The sequence below is a fragment of the Dipodomys spectabilis genome, unplaced genomic scaffold (assembly GCF_019054845.1).
Source record: "Dipodomys spectabilis isolate Male_0828 unplaced genomic scaffold, ASM1905484v1 ptg000187l, whole genome shotgun sequence".
NCBI classification, from domain to species: domain Eukaryota; kingdom Metazoa; phylum Chordata; class Mammalia; order Rodentia; family Heteromyidae; genus Dipodomys; species Dipodomys spectabilis.
In genome coordinates, this window is record NW_024870864.1 from 1656200 (window position 1) to 1677346 (window position 21147).

General features: G+C 40.7%; 1 protein-coding gene across 1 annotated transcript in view; it reads right to left on the minus strand.

Moving 5' to 3' along the window:
• Positions 1-19711, minus strand: part of Acoxl (acyl-CoA oxidase like) — a gene marked incomplete at its 5' end in the record, with an annotated part of 295914 nt that extends 276203 nt beyond the window's left edge. The window contains 5 exon segments of the mRNA XM_042695356.1: positions 7537-7609; positions 9406-9492; positions 9820-9934; positions 19127-19225; positions 19625-19711. Of these exon segments, the coding sequence (XP_042551290.1) occupies positions 7537-7609; positions 9406-9492; positions 9820-9934; positions 19127-19225; positions 19625-19711 (461 nt within the window).
• Positions 19712-21147: the final 1436 nt, after the last annotated feature.

Consider the following 21147-nt stretch of genomic DNA (forward strand, 5'->3'; position numbering starts at 1 on the left):
AATTTTGTTGAGAAGTTTTGCATCAATGTTCATCAAAGAAATGGGTCTATAGTTCTCTTTCTTTGATGAGTCCCTGCCTGGTTTTAGGATGAGGGTTATGATGGCTTCATAGAATGTGTTCGGTAGTGAACTTAGGGGAGAATTATTATTAAAGGAAATCTGTAGAAAGACACACAGCTATTTGTTTTATCCTGATTGCTGGGGGATTTTTATAGGGCACAGGAAGTGCTTTTGACAGAATCTATGGTAATTGGTATTTTTAGCCTCTGCAAAGAGCACCATTTAACCTTTGACTTCCCTCCCTGGAACACACTTCATTGGTGACTTCACTATTGAAATCTGCAAAATGATGCTGAGAAACTTAAAGTTTCTTAAACTTTTTTTTTTTTTTTTTTATTTTTTTATTGTAAAGCTACTATACAGAGGGTCACAGTTACATGAGTGAGGTTATGAGTACACTTCCTCTTGAACATTGTTACCCCCTCCATTGTTTTCCCCCTACCATCCCCTCCCTCCCTCCCTTCCCCGAGGTTCTTTTTTTTTTTTTTTTTTGATTGTGATTAAATGATTACATAATTTCAAAGTCACAAGTTCATTCTAACTTCCCTGGAGCAAATTGTCTACCACAGTCTGTAATATATAACAGTGTTCACATGTTATATACCATATTTGTGATCAGCAGCATGAGGATATTTAGTAGTGGTTCAACCAGATGAGCGGGAGTTCTTTGTTTCTTAAGTCCTGTTAGTTTTGTCGTATCACTAACCTTTTGGATTTAGCATCCACTTATGAGGGAGACCATGTACCGTTTGTCTCTTCGTTCTTGGCTTACCTCGCTCAACATGATTCCTTCTAGCTCCATCCATTTCCCTGCAAATGCCATTATTTTGTCATTTCTAATGGCTGCATAATATTCCATTGTGTATAGATACCACAATTTTTGGATCCATTCATCTGTGGTGGGGCACCTAGGTTGTTTCCATATCCTAGCTATTGCGAACAGTGCTGCAATAAACATGGAGGTGCACGTGTCCTTGTATATTGGTTCCTGTTGTTCAGGGTAGATGCCTAGAAGTGGTATGACTGGGTCGTAAGGGAGGTCAATCTTTAGCTTTCTAAGGACCCTCCAGACTGCTTTCCAAAGTGGTTGTATAAGTGTACATTCCCACCAGCAGTGTAATAGGGTTCCTCTTTCTCCACATCCCCTCCAGCATTTGTCGTTGGCTGATTTGTGGATGTGGGACATTCTGACTGGGGTAAGGTGGTATCTCAGGGTTGTCTTTATTTGCATTTCCTTCACCACCAGGGATGATGAACATTTCCTCATGTGTTTCTTTGCCATTTTTATTTCTTCATTTGAGAAGTCCCTCTTTAGTTCCCTTGCCCATTTAGTAATTGGTTTGTTAGGTTTGGGAGGGATTAGTTTCTTGAGTTCCCTGTATATACAGGATGTTAACCCCTTGTCTGATATATTGCTGGTAAATATTTTTTCCCAATTAGTTGGTTGTCTTTCTAGCTTAGTTGCGATAGATTTAGCTGTGCAGAAGCTTTTTATTTTAAGGTAGTCCCATTTGTCGAGTCTCTCTCCAACTTGTTGTGACCCTGGGACTCTGTTCAGGAAGTTCCTTCCTGTGCCTATTAGTTCAAGTGTCTCTCCTACTCTGTCCTGCAGTAGTTTCAGAGATTCAGGTTTAATGTTAAGGTCTTTAATCCATTTTGAGTTGATGTTGGTGCATGGTGATAGGCTGGGGTCCACTTTTAGTTTTCTGCATGTGGCTGCCCAGTTTTCCCAGCACCAGCGGTTGAAGAGGCTGTGTTTCTTCCATTGTATGTCTTTGGCTCCTTTGTCGAATATCAGCTGGCTGTAGGCCTGTGGATTTATATCTGGATCTTCTATTCTGTTCCATTGGTCTTCGGGTCTGTTTTTGTGCCAGTACCATGCTGTCTTTGTGATTATAGCTCTGTAGTAGAGTTTGAAGTTCGGCATGGATAGCCCTCCCATATTGTCTTTATCCCCTAGAATTGTTTTGGCTATTCTAGGTCTTTTGTTGTTCCATATAAATTTTTGGACTGTTTTCTGTATTTCAGTGATGTACGTCATTGGGATTTTAATAGGAATTGCATTGAATTTGTATATTAATTTTGGAAGTATCACCATCTTTACTATATTAAGTCGGCCTATCCAGGAGCATGGGAGGTCTTTCCATTTCCTAGTGTCTTCTGCAATTTCTTTCTTTAACTTTTTATAGTTCTCATTAAATAGTTCTTTTACATCTTTGGTTAGGTTAATTCCTAAATATTTTATTTTTTGGGAGGTTATTGTGAATGGGGTTGCTCCCTTTATTTCCCTCTCTTCCTGTGCGTTATCAGTGTATAGGAAGGCAACTGATTTTTGTGGGTTTATTTTGTATCCTGCTATTTTGCCGAAGTGACTTATGATTTCTAAAAGTTTGGGGATGGAGTTTTTGGGATCGTGGAGGTATAGTATCATGTCGTCTGCAAAAAGGGATAGTTTCACTTCTTCTTTCCCTATGCGGATCCCTTTAATGTCTTTTTCTTGCCTTATTGCCCTGGCTAAGGGTTCTAGGACTATGTTGAAGAGGAGTGGAGACAGTGGACATCCTTGCCTTGTTCCTGTTTTTAGGAGAATTGGTTGTAGCTTTTCCCCATTAAGTATAATATTGGCTATTGGTCTGTCATAAATGGCTTTTATTGTTTTTAGAAATGTTCCTTCTATTCCTATTTTCTCCAGAGCTTTTAGCATGAATGAATGTTGAATTTTATCAAAGGCCTTTTCTGCATCTGTGGCGATAATCATGTGATTCTTGACCTTGGCTCTGTTGATATGCTGGATTACATTTATTGACTTACGTATGTTAAACCATCCCTGTGTCTCTGGGATGAAGCCTACCTGATCATAGTGTATTATTTTTTTTATGTGTTTCTGGATTCTGTTAGCTAGAATCTTGTTAAGGATCTTTGCATCTGTGTTCATCAAGGAGATTGGCCTGTAATTCTCCTTTTTGGTTGGGTCTTTGCCTGGTTTGGGGATGAGTGTGATATTGGCTTCGTAGAATGAGTTTGGGATAGCTCCCTCCTTCTCTGTTTCTCTGAAGAGCTTGAGGAGTATGGGTATTAGTTCTTCTTTAAAGGTCTTATAGAATTCTGCTGTGAATCCATCTGGTCCTGGGCTTTTTTTTGTTGGAAGACTTTTGATAGCTTCCTGTATCTCATTATAGGATATTGGCTTATTTAATTGGTTAACTTCTTCTTTGCTCAGTTTGGGTAACTTGTATTTCTCTAAAAATGCATCCATTTCCGCCAGATTTTCTTCCTTTAGAGAGTATAGCTTTTGAAAGTAGTCTGTTAGAATTGTTTGGATATCTTGGGTACGTGTTGTGATGTTTCCCGTGGCATCCCTAATCCTATTAATATGGGTTTCCTCTCTTCTTTTTTTAATTAATCTTGCCAACGGGCCATCAATTTTGTTTATTTTTTCAAAGAACCAGCTTTTTGTTTGGTTTATTTTGGTTATGGTTTTCTGATTTTCTAATTGGTTAATCTCTGCTCTCAATTTGGTTATCTGGCTTCGTCTAGTAGCTTTAGGTCCCATTTTTTCTTGTTTTTCTAGCTGTTTTAGTTGCAACATGAGATTATTCACTTGGTCTGTCTCCATTCTCTTGATGTGGGCACTGAGGGCAATAAATTTGCCCCTCAGGACTGCTTTTGCTGTGTCCCACAAGTTTCTTTGTGAGGTGTTTTCATTTTCATTGAGTTCTAGGAAATGCTTTATTTCTTCTCTGATCTCTTCTGTTACCCAGGCCTTGTTAAGGAGTGTGCTGTTCAATTTCCATGTATTAGAGAAATTTCTGCGGTATGCTTTGTTATTGAGAGCTAGCTTGATTCCACTGTGGTCAGATAGGATACAGGGGATTATGTCGATCCCTTTGTATTTGCTTAAGTTCCTTGAATGAACTATGATATGGTCTATTTTGGAGAAAGTTCCATGAGCTGCTGAGAAGAATGTGTACTGTGTTGTTTTAGGGTGAAATACTCGGTAGATGTCAGTTAATTCCGCTTGAAGTATGGCCTCACTTAATTCGGTAGCTTCTTTGCCAATCCTCTGGTTGGTAGACCTGTCCTTTGGTGAGAGTGGCGTGTTAAAGTCTCCTAGTATTATCGTATTGGGATCTATTTTATTCTGTAAGTTTGAGAGCATTTGTTTAACATATCTGGGTGCGCCGGTATTTGGGGCATATAAGTTGATGATGGTTATATCCTCCTCTTGGATTGTTCCCTTTATTAATATGTAATGTCCGTCCTTGTCTTTCTGTACTGATTTTAATGAAAAGTTTATTTTGTCAGATATCAGGATAGCTACACCTGCTTTCTTATTGGGGGAATTTGATTGGTAGATCCTTTTCCACCCCTTCACTCTGAGTTTGTTTGTATGTTTGGCTGAGAGGTGGGTCTCCTGAAGGCAACAGATGGATGGGTCTTGTTTTCTGATCCAGTCCTCAGTTCGTTTTCTTTTAATTGGCGAATTCAGCCCATTTATATTAAGAGAAAGTATAGAGAGATGCATTGTTGTCCCTGCCATTCCGTTTTCCTAAGTTTTTCTTCTTTCCTTTCCTCCTGTGCTTGCTCAGTTAGACTTTGAGTAATGCCTGTTTGGGGCAGGTCCCAGTTCCTGGTTGCTTTCTTCAGGTTGTGTCCCCCCTCTTAGAATTCTTTGTAATGCTGGCTTAATGTTTATGTATTCATTTAGTTTTTCTTTGCTATTAAAAGTTTTCAGTTCTCCATCGAATGTGAATGCTAGCTTTGCCGGGTATATCAGTCTGGGTTGGCAGTTATTGGCTCTCAGGGCTCGTATGGTGCTTTCCCAGGCTTTTCTTGCATTCATTGTTTGTGTGGAGAGATCTGCAGTGATTCTAATTTTTTTCCCGTTGTAGTATAGCTCCTTCTTCATTTTTGCTGCATGCAGGATTGTTTCCTTATTATTCAGATCCATCATTGTTACTATTATGTGCCTAGAAGTGTTTCTCCTGGGATCTTGCTTGTTGGGTGTTCGATAAGCTTTTGTGATGTAGTTAAGATGGTCGTTTTTGAGGTGGGGAAAATTTTCATTGACTATCTTGTTAAATAGGTGTTGCATTCCCTTGCTCTGGAATTCCTCACCTTCGTCCACTCCGATTATGCGAAGGTTAAATTTTTTAGCATTATCTGCTTGCTCTTGAATTTCCCTTTGGTTTAATTTGAGTGATTTTTCCATATCTGTCACTTTTTGGTCCAGTTGGTGTATTCTGTCTTCTGTATCTGACACTCTACCTTCCATTTCATTCACTCTGTTGACCGTGGCTTCTATTGTGGTTTGCATGGTGGAAATGGATCCCTTTATGGATTCAATGTTGGTTCTCAGAGTACTGATCTCACCTCTCAATGAGGTGATATCAGTATGCATTACCTCTAATTTGGCGTTTATCTCACTTCTTACTGAGGTTTGTGCAGCTTCTATTTTTGCATCCAATTTTTGTTTGATATCCTGTATATCTTTTGATAGTTCATCCTTGTGCTCTTTCAATTTCTGATCCATTTCTCGCTTTATTTCTTGAGTCATTGCCTCCAGCAACCCTTGGATGTAGTTTTTGTCTTCCATTCCTGCTTTGCTCCCACTGGGGCTCTCCCCTGCGTGGCTGCTGGCTTTTGAGGTGAGCTTGCTGTCCTGGGTAGTGGTAAACCTTGTGATTTTTCTCTGTGATTTTCGCATGGGGGTTCAGGAGACTGCTCTTCAATCTTGTTTTGGTGTGTCTGTCTTTGCTTGGTTGCTGATTCTCTATTGGTAGAGAGAGTCTGTGTCTGATCTGGATTCTGTTGGGAGCCTATTTCCAGCTGCTATTCACTTAGGATTCTCAGCTCTCTGCTGTAGCAATTCCCGCCTTTGGAAGGGTTGAGCAGCCTAGACTGCTTGTGTTTGCTCCTGCGGGTGCTCTTGGGAAGATCAGATGCTCTGGATGCACTCTCCCAAATACTGGAGTCTGCTATGGGCTCCTGATGTGTTTTTGTTTGTTTGTTTTGGGCTGGTTGTGGGCTTGAACTCTAGGTTTGGGTGCTGTCCCTCAGCTCTTCAGCTCAGGGCTGGCACCCTACCATTTGAGCCACAGCCCCACTTCTGACCCTTTTTGCTTTGTTCAGGCGCCGGTCCCCTGGCCTGGTTCCGGCCCCAGCCTGGAGCGCGCTCGTTAGGCCTGTGCTAATGTGTATACCACCTTGGTTATGCAGCCTGGAGGACACAGTTCAAATTTCTTCTACTGTTGGTAGTCTTGACCCAGGGGCACTGTTCCTGGCTTGAGCATTTAAGCTCCCTTCCCGGGGCGCTCTTGCTCTGGCCTGGCCAGCAGAGTGTGCTCCACCGGCTGGTGGGGCTCTCGAACAGTTCCCAGTTTTAGTGGGTCCTGTGGTCCGGGTGTTGGGGTAGGGAGTCTAGGTCAGGGTCTGGGGATTCCCTCCAGCTCTGGTCTCCCTTGATGGATTCCCTGTCCCCTGATGGGTACTCACCCTGTAGGTCGTCAGTTGTTGTTGCAGTCCGAGTTCAGTTGGGGTGGTTGCGGGCTGGGTTGGGCGGCCCCCCGCCGGGTCGTTGCGATCGCGATTGGGCGGGTGGTCTGCGGACAGGTCCCTTTGTGGCGCTGCTGGTGCCGGGCGGCTTTGGCGGGATGGAGCCTCTCCGCTCCGGTGGAGAGTGATGGGTGGGGTGGGATCCTCCTGGAGACTCCCGGCTGGTAGGTTTCTCTGTTCCTGGCGATCCGCTGTTCTGCAATCCGGTACCTGGTGATCTGCAAGCAGCCCCCTGTGTCTCTGTGGCTCCGGCAGCCAAGTTTCTTAAACTTAAAGCTGCCTTTAACAGCCTCCCAAGCTGAAAGTGGTATCTTAACTTTTGCCACCCACAAAGAAGTAACAGCATGAGTTAGTTTATAATAGTAAACAAAAAATAAAAGCCAACAACCTAAATAAGGAATTGATCAAATAGCATAGGCCATTTATCTAGCAGAGTATTATGGTGTCATTAAACCTGATCATATCTATGTATGCTTATTGATGCATGCAAACATTTTCTATAAAAAGTTATATAAAAATTATACATTCTGAAAAATCATTTATACATTCTGAATATATATAAATACATATATATGTATACCTATATACAAATTAAATGTATATATACACATTTATACACAGATATACATATATGTATATATAAACATTTACACATATAAACATATATCTATGTAACTGACTTTGTATTCTGATGTCTTTTGTGGAAAAAAGCATAAAGAGTCATACATTGAAGTGTGAAAAGTATTATGTTTGGACAACAACATATGTTGGATAATTTCTTTCTTTCTTTTTTGTTCTATTTGCTTATCTTTTCCAGTTAGTCTATAAATTTGTTGGGGCAGCTAAGGGATGATCCTGGGTCTGTGGTCTGTGAGATGTCCCCAAACCAGGCCTAGCTTACAAAAACAACTTGATAGTCACTTATCCAGCAGGTTCTCCCTGGGTATCTGAACCTTGTCAAATACTAAAATCCCATTATCCACACCATTCAGACCTGGAGAAACAAGAAATGAAATGCAGCTTCCGGGGAAAAACTGTGATAGAAGTTTTTGTATATGATGTGAGGTAGGGATTCAAAATATTTTCCCTATTATTTTTGTATATGATGTGAGATAGGGATTCAAAATATTTTCCCTGTTACTTCCCAAGCCTATCTTGTCTAGAATACAAACCTCCCTTTTTTTCAGTTCCATAGTTCTTGATGCTCTTTTATTTGGCCTGAAGAGTGAGGATTGTTTTTTTTCCCTGGGTCCTGTTTCTTGGGCCTACCTAGCCCACTTTTCCTCAATGAGGATGGAAGACAATGTGACTTCATTCTAGCAGCCCAAGTGTTCTGGTACTCAAGTTCAAGGCTTGGTGGGGACACATCTACCTCCCTATTAGCAATCATGATTTCAAAATGACGAGTTCCAGGTAACAGAAACAATGAAAAGCTGAAGACAGAGAGAGCAAGAAAGCCAACTTACTCTCCCCAGGAACACAGATCTCAAATTTCTCTCCTTTCCCTGCTTCCTCCTTAAGTCTAGGATGAACTAGTGAAAGCCAAAGCCAAAGGCACAAACAAGGGCAAGGGACCACAAGGACACAGGAGAGGGAAGGGGGACAAAAGTCTTCCTGACCCTAATGACACCTGTTAAAGAGTCTTGTGACTACTTATTGTTCATAGAAACTTAAGGAGATTTAATCTGGTAAAAAAATGTTTCTTTCATAAAAGTCTTTATTTAGCACATCAGCCCTTGACAAGGACACACTCAGAGCTGAGAAGGAAACCAAAACAGACTCACTGCACTTGCCAGTATTTTCTATTTCTGGCATGAATTTAGAAGAGCGAGGCTGCCTCTCTGGTCTCAATAACTATTGACACGTGAGATGATTTCAAGGTGCCAGAGCCAGCTAGGGCCTCTGTCACCCCCAGAAGATGTATTTAAAACTCCCAAAATCCACCTGCTGCCAGCCTGCCACTGCAGCCATAGTTGGTTAACATTAGTGGAAGATGAGACAATCCTCTCCACCAAAGAGATCTTCTTCCCTCTTTCCTTCCCAACTCCTCTCTGTTTTTTGTTCCCTCTTACTCCTAGATTTCTTTCTTTGACTTGGCTTGACCTTAACCAAAGACAGCCATAAGCCTAGCCTGGTCTTATTAATGTTATGGGTTGAATTTATCCCCAGTTCATATGCTGGAGTCCTAAACTCTACATCTGTAAATGTGACCTTATTTAGAGACAGAGCCTTGGCAGAGATAATCAAGGTAGAATGAGGTCATTAAAGTAGGCCCTAATGTAAGTGTTGGTGTCCTTGTAAGGTGGGTAAACATGGCAACATGTAGATACAAGGAGAATGCTATGTACACATGCAGATGTTATTTATAAGTCAGGGAGAAGTTTTCTTGCCCACCCTTGGAAAGAACCAACTTTGCTGACACCTTGATCTGGGGACTTTTCAACTGTGAAGCAACAGGTTGCTGCTACACAAGCCCCCATTAGTGGAACACAGACGTAGCAGACTAGTGTACCAAGTAAATCCTGAAGGAACATTCATGGCTTCCACATTAATGAGAAAGGAGAATGTGGAGAGCCATGCCTGACCTCTGAGAGCCCACAACTCTAAGCAGTATTCAGAATGAACTGCCTCATTCCTAAAAAATTCAAGAAGCTGGAGAAAATGAGATCAATGTATAGTCTCAACTGGTAATTTGGACTATATTTTTGAGGTGACTTCTATCCCTTTAAACTGCGGTGGAGAACAGACAGGAGGCACATGAGCACAGGAGAGGGGTAACTTGGGACTTACCTTCTTTGTGCATCATAGCAATAGCTGTCACTCCTGGGTACAAGCTTCCATTTTCATCCCAAATAGGAACAATAAAACAGTGGGCCCCTACGTAAGAAATAGAGATCCTTATTAACTCTCCCTTCTAATAATAATAATAAGCCTTACTCAATTCTTGGAACAGAATAAAATTAATTTGCCCCCAAACTCAGATTCACTCAGTGCTGTTTGTGAACTGCATGTGATGGCAAATAATGTCAAAATGCATGATAAATTTTATCATCCTTCAATGTAGGAGATAAAGTTAGGACTCAATTTTTGACAAGATATAAAACAGCCTCACCAAGCAGAATTTGGTGTTGTGTTCACTGGAAACTGTGGGTACTGGATACAGTAACAGAGAAGAGAATTTTTTAGTCTGTGTAGATGACAAACCTTGAGATCTTCCCGTTATAAGGAGCTGGGCAAAGACAGCTGCATAATTCCCACTCATGGCATTTCTAATGTACATCTTCTGGGCATTTTCACATGGTGTGTCCATGACAAACTCCTACAGAGAAACAGTAAAGACACAGAGCGTTTCCTCCATATGGCTCATTTCAACTCCTTGGCTCAATTCAACAAACACTGTGAAAATACATCTACATTATGCTGGAGATTTCAGAGACAACAGAAAACCCAGCTAGCTCAACCTTGTACTATTCTATTGCTTCAGTACACACACTCACCACATGGGTTACCCTTAAACCTCATGCAAGGAGGGACCAGCTATGTTGCCAGTTCTGAGTACAGAGTACCTGCAACACATCAGGGAACCCAGGGGAAGTGGCAGAAAGCCGAGCTGCACACTTAATTGGAGTTGACAATATTGAAGATGTGGCTGAACTAAACTAACAAGCTATTGATCATGAAAAGATTATCTCAGATTTCATATTATAAAGTATATAGACTGTGCTTTCCTTTGGGCCAAGAAATACAGTCTTGAGGTCTAAGAAAACATTCTCTGGCATCTGTTTGTAGAGAGAAACTTTTCACATGTGCCAGGGCTTTTCAGAATCTTGCAGGGGCAAGCCGAGTCTTTTAAAGAGAAGTCTCTAGAGGCAGCCCTTGTCTTATCGAGCCAGCCAGGACTTCTCAAAGAGAGGAGGTACTTTGAGGATGGAGGCCATGTTCACCCTGTAGGGGAGGAAAGGAAGGAGCCAAGGAAACACTGGCCTGGCAGAGGAGCTCTAGTGAGACAGGGAAGAGGGCAAGAGGCCACTGGGCCCTATATATATCTGATACACCCTGGGTAGAAGGCTTGTCACTTCTGGCAAGAGGTTCAGTGTGGAAAATTTGCATCAGCCAAAATGCTAGAGTTAAAACTAAACCTAAATAACACATACCATGTGTGCTGGTTGCTATTATAATTATTTATCAAAGGCCAGCAAAATAGTAATGCAAGCACTGAAAAGGAGAGGCATGGAGGCTTTGGTTAGAGAGCTTATAACCTTTATTTGTTTTTTGCTAGTTAGTATGGAGTATAAAAATAAAGCTATATTACTTCTTTACTACCCATCCCACTAGCCATCTGATTCCCTACAAATAATAACAAAAGAATCAACCCACCAGAGTGTAAACTTGTTCAACCACTTTGGAAAGCAGTATGGAGGTTCCTCAAAAGACTCCACATAGAGTTCCCCTATGACCCAGCAATCGCACTTTTGAGCATTTACCCAAATGCTTACAAACAAGACCACACTACCAGCGTGACTATGTTTATTGCAGCATTATTTACTATAGCTAAGATATGGAACCAACCTAGATGCCCCTCAGTAGATGAATGGATCAAGAAAATGTGGTATATATACACAATAGAATTCTATGCCTCCATCAGAAAGAATGACATTGCCCCATTTGTTAGGAAATGGAAAGGCTTGGAAAAAATTATATTAAGTGAAGTAAGCCAGGCCCAAAGAAACATAGGTCCCATGGTTTCCCTTATTTGCAATAACTAGTATATGTCTGAGTCAAGCAGAAAAGGTCAGATAAGGTGCTGTTAGGGAAATGAAGCCTAAGAGATGTATTCAAATGTTTTTTTTCTGTCATGCAATTGTTTCTAACACATTTATAAGATTATTTCTTTGATTATTTATAAGATTATATATAAGATTATTTATAAGATTGTTGCTTTGTATGTCCCTCCCCCAGTATAACCCCTGCTTTCACGTATTTGATGTTGGCATAATTTATGGAGGGGAAGGGGAAAAACAAATCATTTAAATAGGGATACAGGTGGACCCATTGCAACAATGAGATGTACAAGTTGTTATGTCGAAAACGAACTTTACAACTTTGGTGTGGGGGGTGGGGGGGAGGGGGAGAGGGGCGGGGAGGATTGGGCGGGGAGGATGGGAAGGGATAGGAAGGGGAAACAAAGGAGGAGGCTACAATGCTTGATAAGAAATGTACTCATCTTGCCCATGTAATTGTAACCCCTCTGTACAGTATTTTCACAATAAAAAAAAAAGAATCAATCCACCAGAATGAATAACCAACAACCAACACACACACACACACACACACACACACACACACACACACACACACACACACACACACACACACACACGGAGAGAGAAGAAAATTTCATACTCCTGGAGGGAGGGATCATTTACATGCTTGAATTTTTTCAAAGGGAAATAAGAGAGGGAACAAGAACCAAATGAAGGGAAAAGATCCATTCCCTGCAGTGTCAGTTCTCGGCAGGATGAGTCTGTGATGTTTGTCCTCTTCCCACCCCCACAGGAGATACAGTGCCCCTCAGAGTCTCCTCATCATTATAACTGCAACTCTGTGACTCCCCTGGTCAGAAAGTGGCAGCTGCAAAAGCCCACCAGGTAGTTAAATCATTTATGCTGTTCAGGGACAATGAGACCAAGACAGTAAATTGTTTTGTGGGAAAAAAAATAATTGTAAGAAAAAACAAATAAATAAGAATTGTGTGTGGTTTATCTCTCATCAGTACTAATGACCTCAATACCACAGCTTGGGAGAAGAAAAAAATGGCCAGCCAAAACCCCCAAATTTGTTATGTAAGCAAGACATCACTGTCAAGCCACATCTGTACTCTCTGCATGCCTGCACATTCACTGTTAAGGGTAGTTCCACATGTGACTCAGACTAACCTAGGAACTGTGTAACTATAGCCAGTTTCTTAACCACTGTGAAACTCAGTTCCCCCTTTTGTTAAAAAGGGACAATATTTTTCTATATAATTATAGAACATGTAACAGAATGTTAAATGTAGAGTGCTTAGCTTAGTGCTTAGCACATTGGTGCTCAATTAACAGAGACCACATAATGTCAAGTTGGTGGTGGGAATACAGAACACCATACAGCAGGCCAACCATGGCTTATGGTGAATGTTCAGATACAGCAGTGTTTATTGTTTTCTTATTATGATCTTGTATGCCATTGGCCATTATAGAGAATTAACACCAAAGTGGAGAAAAGCAGGATATCCTCTCAGACAACCATCACCTGGCTCTGTCATTCTCAGTATCAAACACCTCCAATGGATATCCATGAGGCAAAAAGCCCTGCTGACAAAATCTAGATTCTAGTGTAATAGATACCAAAGGATAAGCTCAGAGGAAATGAAGAATAAACTGAGAACCCAAAGCCCAATGTGATTGCCCAAATCTGTACACTGTGCATGCCTACACATACAAATTTACAAAGACTCACTTCAGAAAGAACAATTTTTACTTACCCATAACAAATAAGAAACTATAAAGGAGAGGAGAGAAGGAAAGATGGTGGAAGGCCAATAGGGAGTCTACATAGCTTTCTGAAAACCCAGAGCTTTAAAATCCTACTGAATAGTCCATGCCTAGAGAGTCACACCAAGTGAGCTGTCATTGTACAGAGATTTTGGACAGAGAGGAAAGTTATAGGCAGCCTGCTTAAGAAGACAGATTTGAACACACACTAGCCATGGTGACCAGGATCACGGCAGTGGCCAGATAGAGCTGGGACAAAGGCACCAGTCAGAGTGCGCACAACTTTTCATTCACCTGCAGCATGAACTGGATGACTAGAAGCAGAAAACCACATCCTGCTGGCAATAGACGGACACAGATTGAAGATGGTCCAAAAGACCAAGGGAAAGTGTGAGTACCCCCACAAAAGACACCCTCACTCAGACAACAGCTTTTGGAAAGAAGCCCTCCTCACACCCAGGAAGAATGGTACCTTTGAGACTGACATAGAGCTGGCCGAGCAGTTAGCAGTTAACATGGGCCTGCGAGGCAGTGACTGCAGCACCATTTTTCAACAGGGCAAAGGAATCTGACCAGTGAGACAGTTCCACCCAGGGGAAGGTAGCCTTATCAAGGAGGAGGAAGCTCCTCCCAAGGAAGGGGAGCTTTATCCACAGCAGGCACAGTGAGAGGCGACCTACCCTTCTGCAGCAAACAAGGGCATTCTAGTCATATAGCAGCTCAACTTGCAGCTTAGACAGCTACAGGAATTAAAAACCAAAAGTTTGTGAAATCTCACTGAAAAACAGAACAGAGCAAAACAAAAAAAAAAACAGGATAAGCCATAAAAGCCAAGAGTGGCTCCAGGCTAGACCAAAAGAGAGTCTCAGAACTAGCCCCTCTGGGAAAAGCCACTGATTCGACACACCACAGTCCTACCCACACTCAAGCTCACTTGCATACACTTCAATCTAAAGAAACCAGCTACATCCTTTCTGCTTTACCACACAAACAAAACCCCCTTTCCCATTAAGTTAGGCGGGATGAGGGGCACAAAGATTCCCAAGTTTGTAAGGCAGAACTTTTTTCTGCCATCTAAATCTCAAGAAAAACTGACCACCACAGGAAATCAAAGGCTCCATCAAGAAACTAGTTGTGGGCATTGGGGAGACACAAAGTCCCCCAAATAAATTGAAGATTTAATTTTTTTTTCTATTTGTGTTTTTCTATTTTTAAAACTAATTAATTTTTTTTTCTTCTTCACTGATGTTTTTTATTCCTAGATATACAGCCTACAGTGATTACTAGGTTTCCTCCTTGTGTACATCTTAATTCAGGCAATGTTTTGATTACTCAATTTTCTATTTCTCAATCTTAGTATTTTTAATTTTTTATACATATATTTCTTAATTTTTTTTCTCTGAATTTAGATCTTAGCTTAATTCCTTATGGTCCTTTCCTTTTCTATATTCTATTCTTATTTTTCTCCTCCTTGTATTTTTCATTGTATCTCTTAATCTTTCTTTTAATTTCATTTTAACCAATTTTCCTTTATTTCTGGCCCTTAACTCTCTCTTCATTTTCTTTAGTCCATTGATTACTAGTTGTTTGTCTTCAACTAGACTGTGTCTGCATCTATTTTGATTGTTTCAACCTGGTTATTCTTTCGGTTCAGATTGCTTTAAAGCTCATGACAGATTTGTTCACTGATCACAGCTATATACAATTCCCACTTATGAATCACAATAACCCTCCCCTTAAAAAGAAAAGTAGACGTAGATAGGGAAATACCTATCTATCATTTTAACCTCTAAAGTTGGTTCAATTACAAGGCTCTGAGTTGGTTTGTTTATTTTTTATTTTTTTGATGGTCATGGGGCCTGAACTCTGGTCCTGGGTGCTGCCCCTCAGCTCTTCAGCTCAAGGTTAACACTCTACCACTTGAGCCACAGGGCCATTCCAGCTTTTTCTGGCTTATGTGGTGCTGAGGAATCAAACCAAGGGCCTCATGCATGCAAGGCAAGCACTCTACCATGAGCCACCTGCTCAGACCCTGGTTTTTATTTTAAAATTGTGTTCTCCTGTGGTCTTGGATCAGCTTTTGTCTCCATAAAGGAGAGGTGGAGAGAAAATACCTATCTATGATTGTGAACCTCTAAAGTCTGTTCAACTACAGGGATCTGAGTTGGTTCTTATCTGAAAATTGTGTTCTGTTATGGTATTAGATTTGCTTTCATTTCCAAATGGTCAGAACAACCCATAGAAACACAAGAAAAATGGCAAGTCAAGGAACCTCAAAATAAACAGGCAACAGAGCAGTCAATGGAAAATCTGCAAGATAATACTCAAAATGCTCTACAAACACTACTGGTAAACATACTGAATGAAAAGATTAGAGCCTGTGCATGGTTATGTGTGAGCATGATGGGGCTAACCAAAGATTAATAGAGAAATTACTGGAATCCACAAACAGGAAGCTGAATGAATTCCAACAGAAAGAAAGTGAATCCAATGAAAATATAGCCACTCAGCTAAAGGATTTGAGAGAGAACACTGAAAATCAAACAAAGGAGGTAAAGAAGTCCATACAAGATCTTAAACAAAGCTTCAACAAAGAAATTAAAGCCAGAAGTGGCGCTGTAGCTCAAATGGTAGAGCGCTCGCCTTGAGCTGAAGAGCTGAGGGACAGTGCCCAGGCCCAGGGTTCAAGCCCCACGACCGACAAAAAAAAAAAAAAAAAAAAAAAGAAATTAAAGCCATCAAAAATGACCAATTAGAAGGCAGGGAAATAAAGACAAAGTAGAAAGTCTTGACAGCAGATTGGATGATGCAGAAAGGCAAATCTCTGGAACTGAAGATAGTCTAGACTTTACAGAGAAAGAACAAATATTCAAAACAAATCCAAGAATTAAGATATATCACTAAAAGAGTTGTACGACACAATGAGAAGGACTAAGTTAAGGTGAATAGATATTGAAGAAAGACTAGAGATGAAAGCTAAAGGGATAGGAAATATATTGAACAGAATCATAGCAGAGAAGTTCTCAAACATCCAAAAGGATAGCCCTATTCAAATACAAGAAGCCTTTAAAACTCCAAACAGACCAGATAAGAACAGGACATCCCACTAGGACATTGTAATCATTACAGGATCAACAGAGACCAAGGAAAGGATCCTTAAAGCTGTAGGAGAAAAAAATCACCTACAAAGGAATACTAATCAGAATAACTACAGATTTCTCATCAGAGACCATGAAAGTAAGAAGAGCCTGGAATGAAGCCTGCTATGCCCTAAAGACAAACAACACTCAACCAAGAATAGTTTACACAGCTAAACTCTCCTTCATAACTAAGGGACAAATAAATACCTTCCACAGCAAAGAAAAATTGAAACACTATATCTCCACCAAACCAGGATTACAAAAGATACTTAAAGATATCCAACAAGAACATGATATAGGCAGAGAAACGTCCCCCAAACAGAGAATCAGATAATCTTATTAAGAATTGACGAGGCACAGCCCCTAAGAAGGTAGATAACATGGCAGGAACTACCAAACACCTCTCAATCCTAACTCTATTAATGGACTTAACTCTCCAATTAAACCATATTGATTGACTAGTTTGATCAAAAAGCAAGATCCATCTATCTTCTGTCCTCAAGAGACATACCTTGCCCACAAAAACAAACATTCTGAAAGGAAAAACCTAGCAAGTAAATGGCCCCATAAGCAGGCTAGAGTTGCAATCCTAATTTCAGATAAAATAGACCTCAAATTAAAATTAGTGAGAAGAGATAAAGAGGGACATTACAAACTAATAAAGGGATCTCTCCAACAGAAGGATATAACAATTCTAAATATCTATATGCTAACTACCAGAGAACTCAAATTCATCAAGCAAATACTACTTACCTTAAAATCACACATAGATCCAAGCACATTGATTTTTGGTGACTTTAACAAACCTCCAACACCTCTCGATAGATCATCCAGAAAAAAGTCAATAGAGAAACCTGAGACAATTGCACAGACCAACTATACTTAACAGACAGCTACAGAATATTCACTCACCAGAATCAGAATATATGTTCTTCTCAGCAGCACATGGAACATTCTCAAAAATAGATCATATTTTAGATCACAATGCAAATGTGTGCAAATTCAGAAATATTGAAACTACTCCCTGCATTCTCAGACCACAATGGAATAAAATTAGAGCTCAACACCAAAAGCCACCATAGAAAATTCTGTAACTTATGGAGACTAAACAACAATTAAAAAAAAATTTTAATGAATGAGGAAAGCTTCTAGACAGAATTGGGTAAGAAATTACATAAGAGAGTTTTCTCCTTACAGGTTGGGTCCAATTGTGGACAGAGGGATCAATCTAGACTTTTTGTTTTTTGGTTTGTTTGTTTAAAGTACAGGGGATTGAACCTGGTGGCTCTACCCTTGACCCACACTTTCAACACAATATGGAGGGGATGGGAAGGTGACTCAGTGGTAGAGTGCTTGCCTTGCATGCTTGAGGCCCTGGGTTTGATTCCTCAGCACCACATAAGCAGAAAAGTCAGAAGTGACACTGTGGCTCAAGTGGTAGAGCACTGGCCTTGAGCTGAAGAGCTGAGGGACAGCACCCAGGCCCAGAGTTCAGGTCCCACAACTGACAAAAAAGTAAAGGAAAATCCTGACCAAAATGTTTATTTAATTAATAAGAAATGGAAATGAATAATAACAGGAAAAAAATAAAATAATGAAAGAAAGAAGTGAGAAGAAAAATATCACAATTCCTCACATAGTAAAAGTAAAAAAGTATGGCTGGTAAAACCTTTGAGTTGTCATGTAGAGTGTTAGTGCAAGTCACAGTTAGAACACTGCATAATACAGTTGACCTTCCGTGTCCTCAGCTTCAAACAACATCAGATTTAAACTATTTTTAATTGAGTTTATACTAAACATATGCAGACACTTTTTCTTGTCATTGTTCCCTAAAGAATAGTTTATCCAAAATGCTTAAATAGGGATACAGGTTGACCCGTTGTAACAATGAGATGTACTTTACAACTACAGATGAGGGGAGTTGGAGAGGTAGGGAGGGAAGGAATAGTAGGGGAAAAACAAAGAAGGGGGTAACAATGCTTGGTAGGAAAAGTACTCATTACCTCTGTATAGTATCTTTACAATAAAAAATATATCTTAAAATATATTAAAAATTTTTTAAAAGAATATAGTTTATCAAGAGGCTGAATCTGAGAATCACAGTTCAAGCCAGCCTAGGCAGGAAACTCCATGAGACTCTTATCTCCAATTAACCACCAAAAACCAGAAGTAGATCTGTGGCTCAAGTGGTAGAGTACTAGTCTTGAGTAAAAAACCTCAGGGGCAATGTCCATGACCTGATTTCAAGCCCCAGGAATAACACACACATACAAAAAGAAAATAGTTTAACAAGTGCTTAAATGGCATTTGCATTGTATGAGGGATATAAGTAATACAGATATGATCTAAAGTATACAAGAGGGTGTGCAAAGAAAGGCTCTTTGCAAGTATCACATCATCTTCTATAAAGGACTAAAGCTTCCATGCATTTTGGTGTGCATATGGGTTTCTGAAACCTGTCCTCCATCTATACTGAAGGACAACTCTGCCAACAGGGAGGAATTGGCTACTGATAAAGGAGCCCCAGCTCTGGGAGTGTTGCCATAGCAATGGAGAGTACCAACAAAGACACCTCCTCCAATCATTCATCTGCTACTGTTAGGAAGAACAACAACATGGCACTAGTGCTGCTAGTGAAGACTAAACTAGCATTAATGGTGTTACACAGGAAAGCTGAGCTTATGTCTACCTCTATTAAAATGTTTAGATGCATGTTCTTAATCTGAGCTCCTCAGCAAGAGAGCACAAGGATACAAAGCTGGGCTCAGAAAGAATGACAGAATGCTTTGTCCAGGCCTCTACTGCCCTGAACCATGAAAAAAGGATCAGACTCCTCACCTGTGCAGCAAGGTCAAAGGTAGCTTCAGTCTGAATCCTTTTCACGTTGCTCCCATGGCCCCTCTCAGTCATTGCAAACATCCCAGTGTATTTTTGTTCCTGGATTCATCAGACAACAAAAGAGAATTAGCTGGTCAGATGGTTTCTAACTATGGCCCTCTGGGATCATTAGGGAAGATCATGATGGTGAGAAATGAAGGGGTGAATTGTCTCATGACAGACTCAACACAAATTTAAAAATAGATAGTTTTGAAGTTTTCATTCAGAACATCTTTTCTAACCCAAATTATGTCTTATTTCCCTTCTCCTCAAACAAAGTCACATTTAACGACAATGTATTTTTAAGGCTCTCCATTGAAGAAACTACCTATTTCAGAACATCTTTTCTAACCCAAATTATGTCTTATTTCCCTTCTCCTCAAACAAAGTCACATTTAATGACAATGTATTTTTAAGGCTCTCCATTGAAGAAATTACCTATTAAGATATATCTCATACCTGGAGTACTGGCAACCACTTAGTAACATGTCCTGGACTTCCAGGATTCAGGATTTTACCACCAAATAGCCAATATAGTACTCCACATTAGAAATAAGGATGAGACAAACCATTATTAGCAATAACCAACAGCTTAATCATAATTAAAGCTACCAGCCAAACTCCTTTCCAGAAACAGCTGTTCAGCTCCTTGAACTTTACAAAAGTCCTGCAAATGACAAGTGTCTATGCCTTTCCCAGTCACTGCCTGACAAGCTCCAATTGCTCTCTGAAGACACAGCTCAAGGATCCCACTGTAAGAGAGGCTAACCCTAACTCCCCAGAGCCTATATCTTCAGGACTGACCAATTCACACCATCAAATGGCTGCACTAAACTTGTCTTCTCAGGTCCTAGCTTGGTTCCTTACATGTAAAAGTCATAAATCTACATGCTGGGGACAATCAATGATGGACACTGACCACCATCTGCACAGGTGAATCTTGCCATGAACGTTAATCAGCAACAAGGAAGGATGATGGTAAATAGCAAAGCTGCAAATTGAGCAGGTGAATAGCCTAGACTTCAGTCCCAGTTACTTACTCACTGGCTGGAGGTCCTGGACAAATAACAGAGCCTCAGTTTCCTCATCTATCAAATGGAGTAAATGCTGATTGTGCCTATTTACAGTTATACACACACACACACACACACACACACACACACACACACACTCAATGATTCTCACAACAACTCTGTGAGGAAAACATTGTCACACCCACTTGACAGATGAGGATGGTGAGGTTCCCAGATGGAAGCTACTTGCCCAAGGTCACTCCCTGACCTGAGAAAGAGGAAAGGACTGAGGTTCCAAGTCAAGCTTGGAAAAGTGTTGTTGATGAGGAAGAAAGGAGGAGGGGGAGGGAGAGGACCCAGGAGGAAGGATGAGCATCTAGAACAGGATCACTTGGAAAGAGAAAAGCTACTAATTTCAAGGACAGAAGGACACAAGTGCACGGACATTTGTTGGCCTGAAGGTCATCATTACTTCCCCTTTTAGCCACATAACTCCAATTTTCCCCTGGGGAACTCTCTTTCCCTAGAGTGGGTCCAAGTATTTTGTGAGTGATGTGGACCCTGTCTCAGACTTTAGAATGAATGGTGACCCAGGCTGACTGTGCTGGATCACCATCCTGCCTCAGGATGGCTTCAAGAATGGACCATGATCTGGATGGTTCCATTCTAACTGGCTGCAAGGATATGTGATAAAGAGGAGCTGCTGCTTTGGTGTAATAGAATCTGGAGGGACTAAGGCCTGGGGCTGCTGACAGTCCAGAGAAGAGAGAAGTCAAGCCCCACACCTGAAGCCCACTGTACCCTTGCACTCTTCAATGATAAGAATAAATTTCCACCAAACAAGTTTAGATCAGATATTTTTTCTGGGGCCACTGGCAATTGAGTGAGTCTCCTGCTCCCCATGTGAGAGGTCAGGCTGTCATCAACTTCATGAATGGTGCTCTATCAGCTCCAATCATATTACACTCT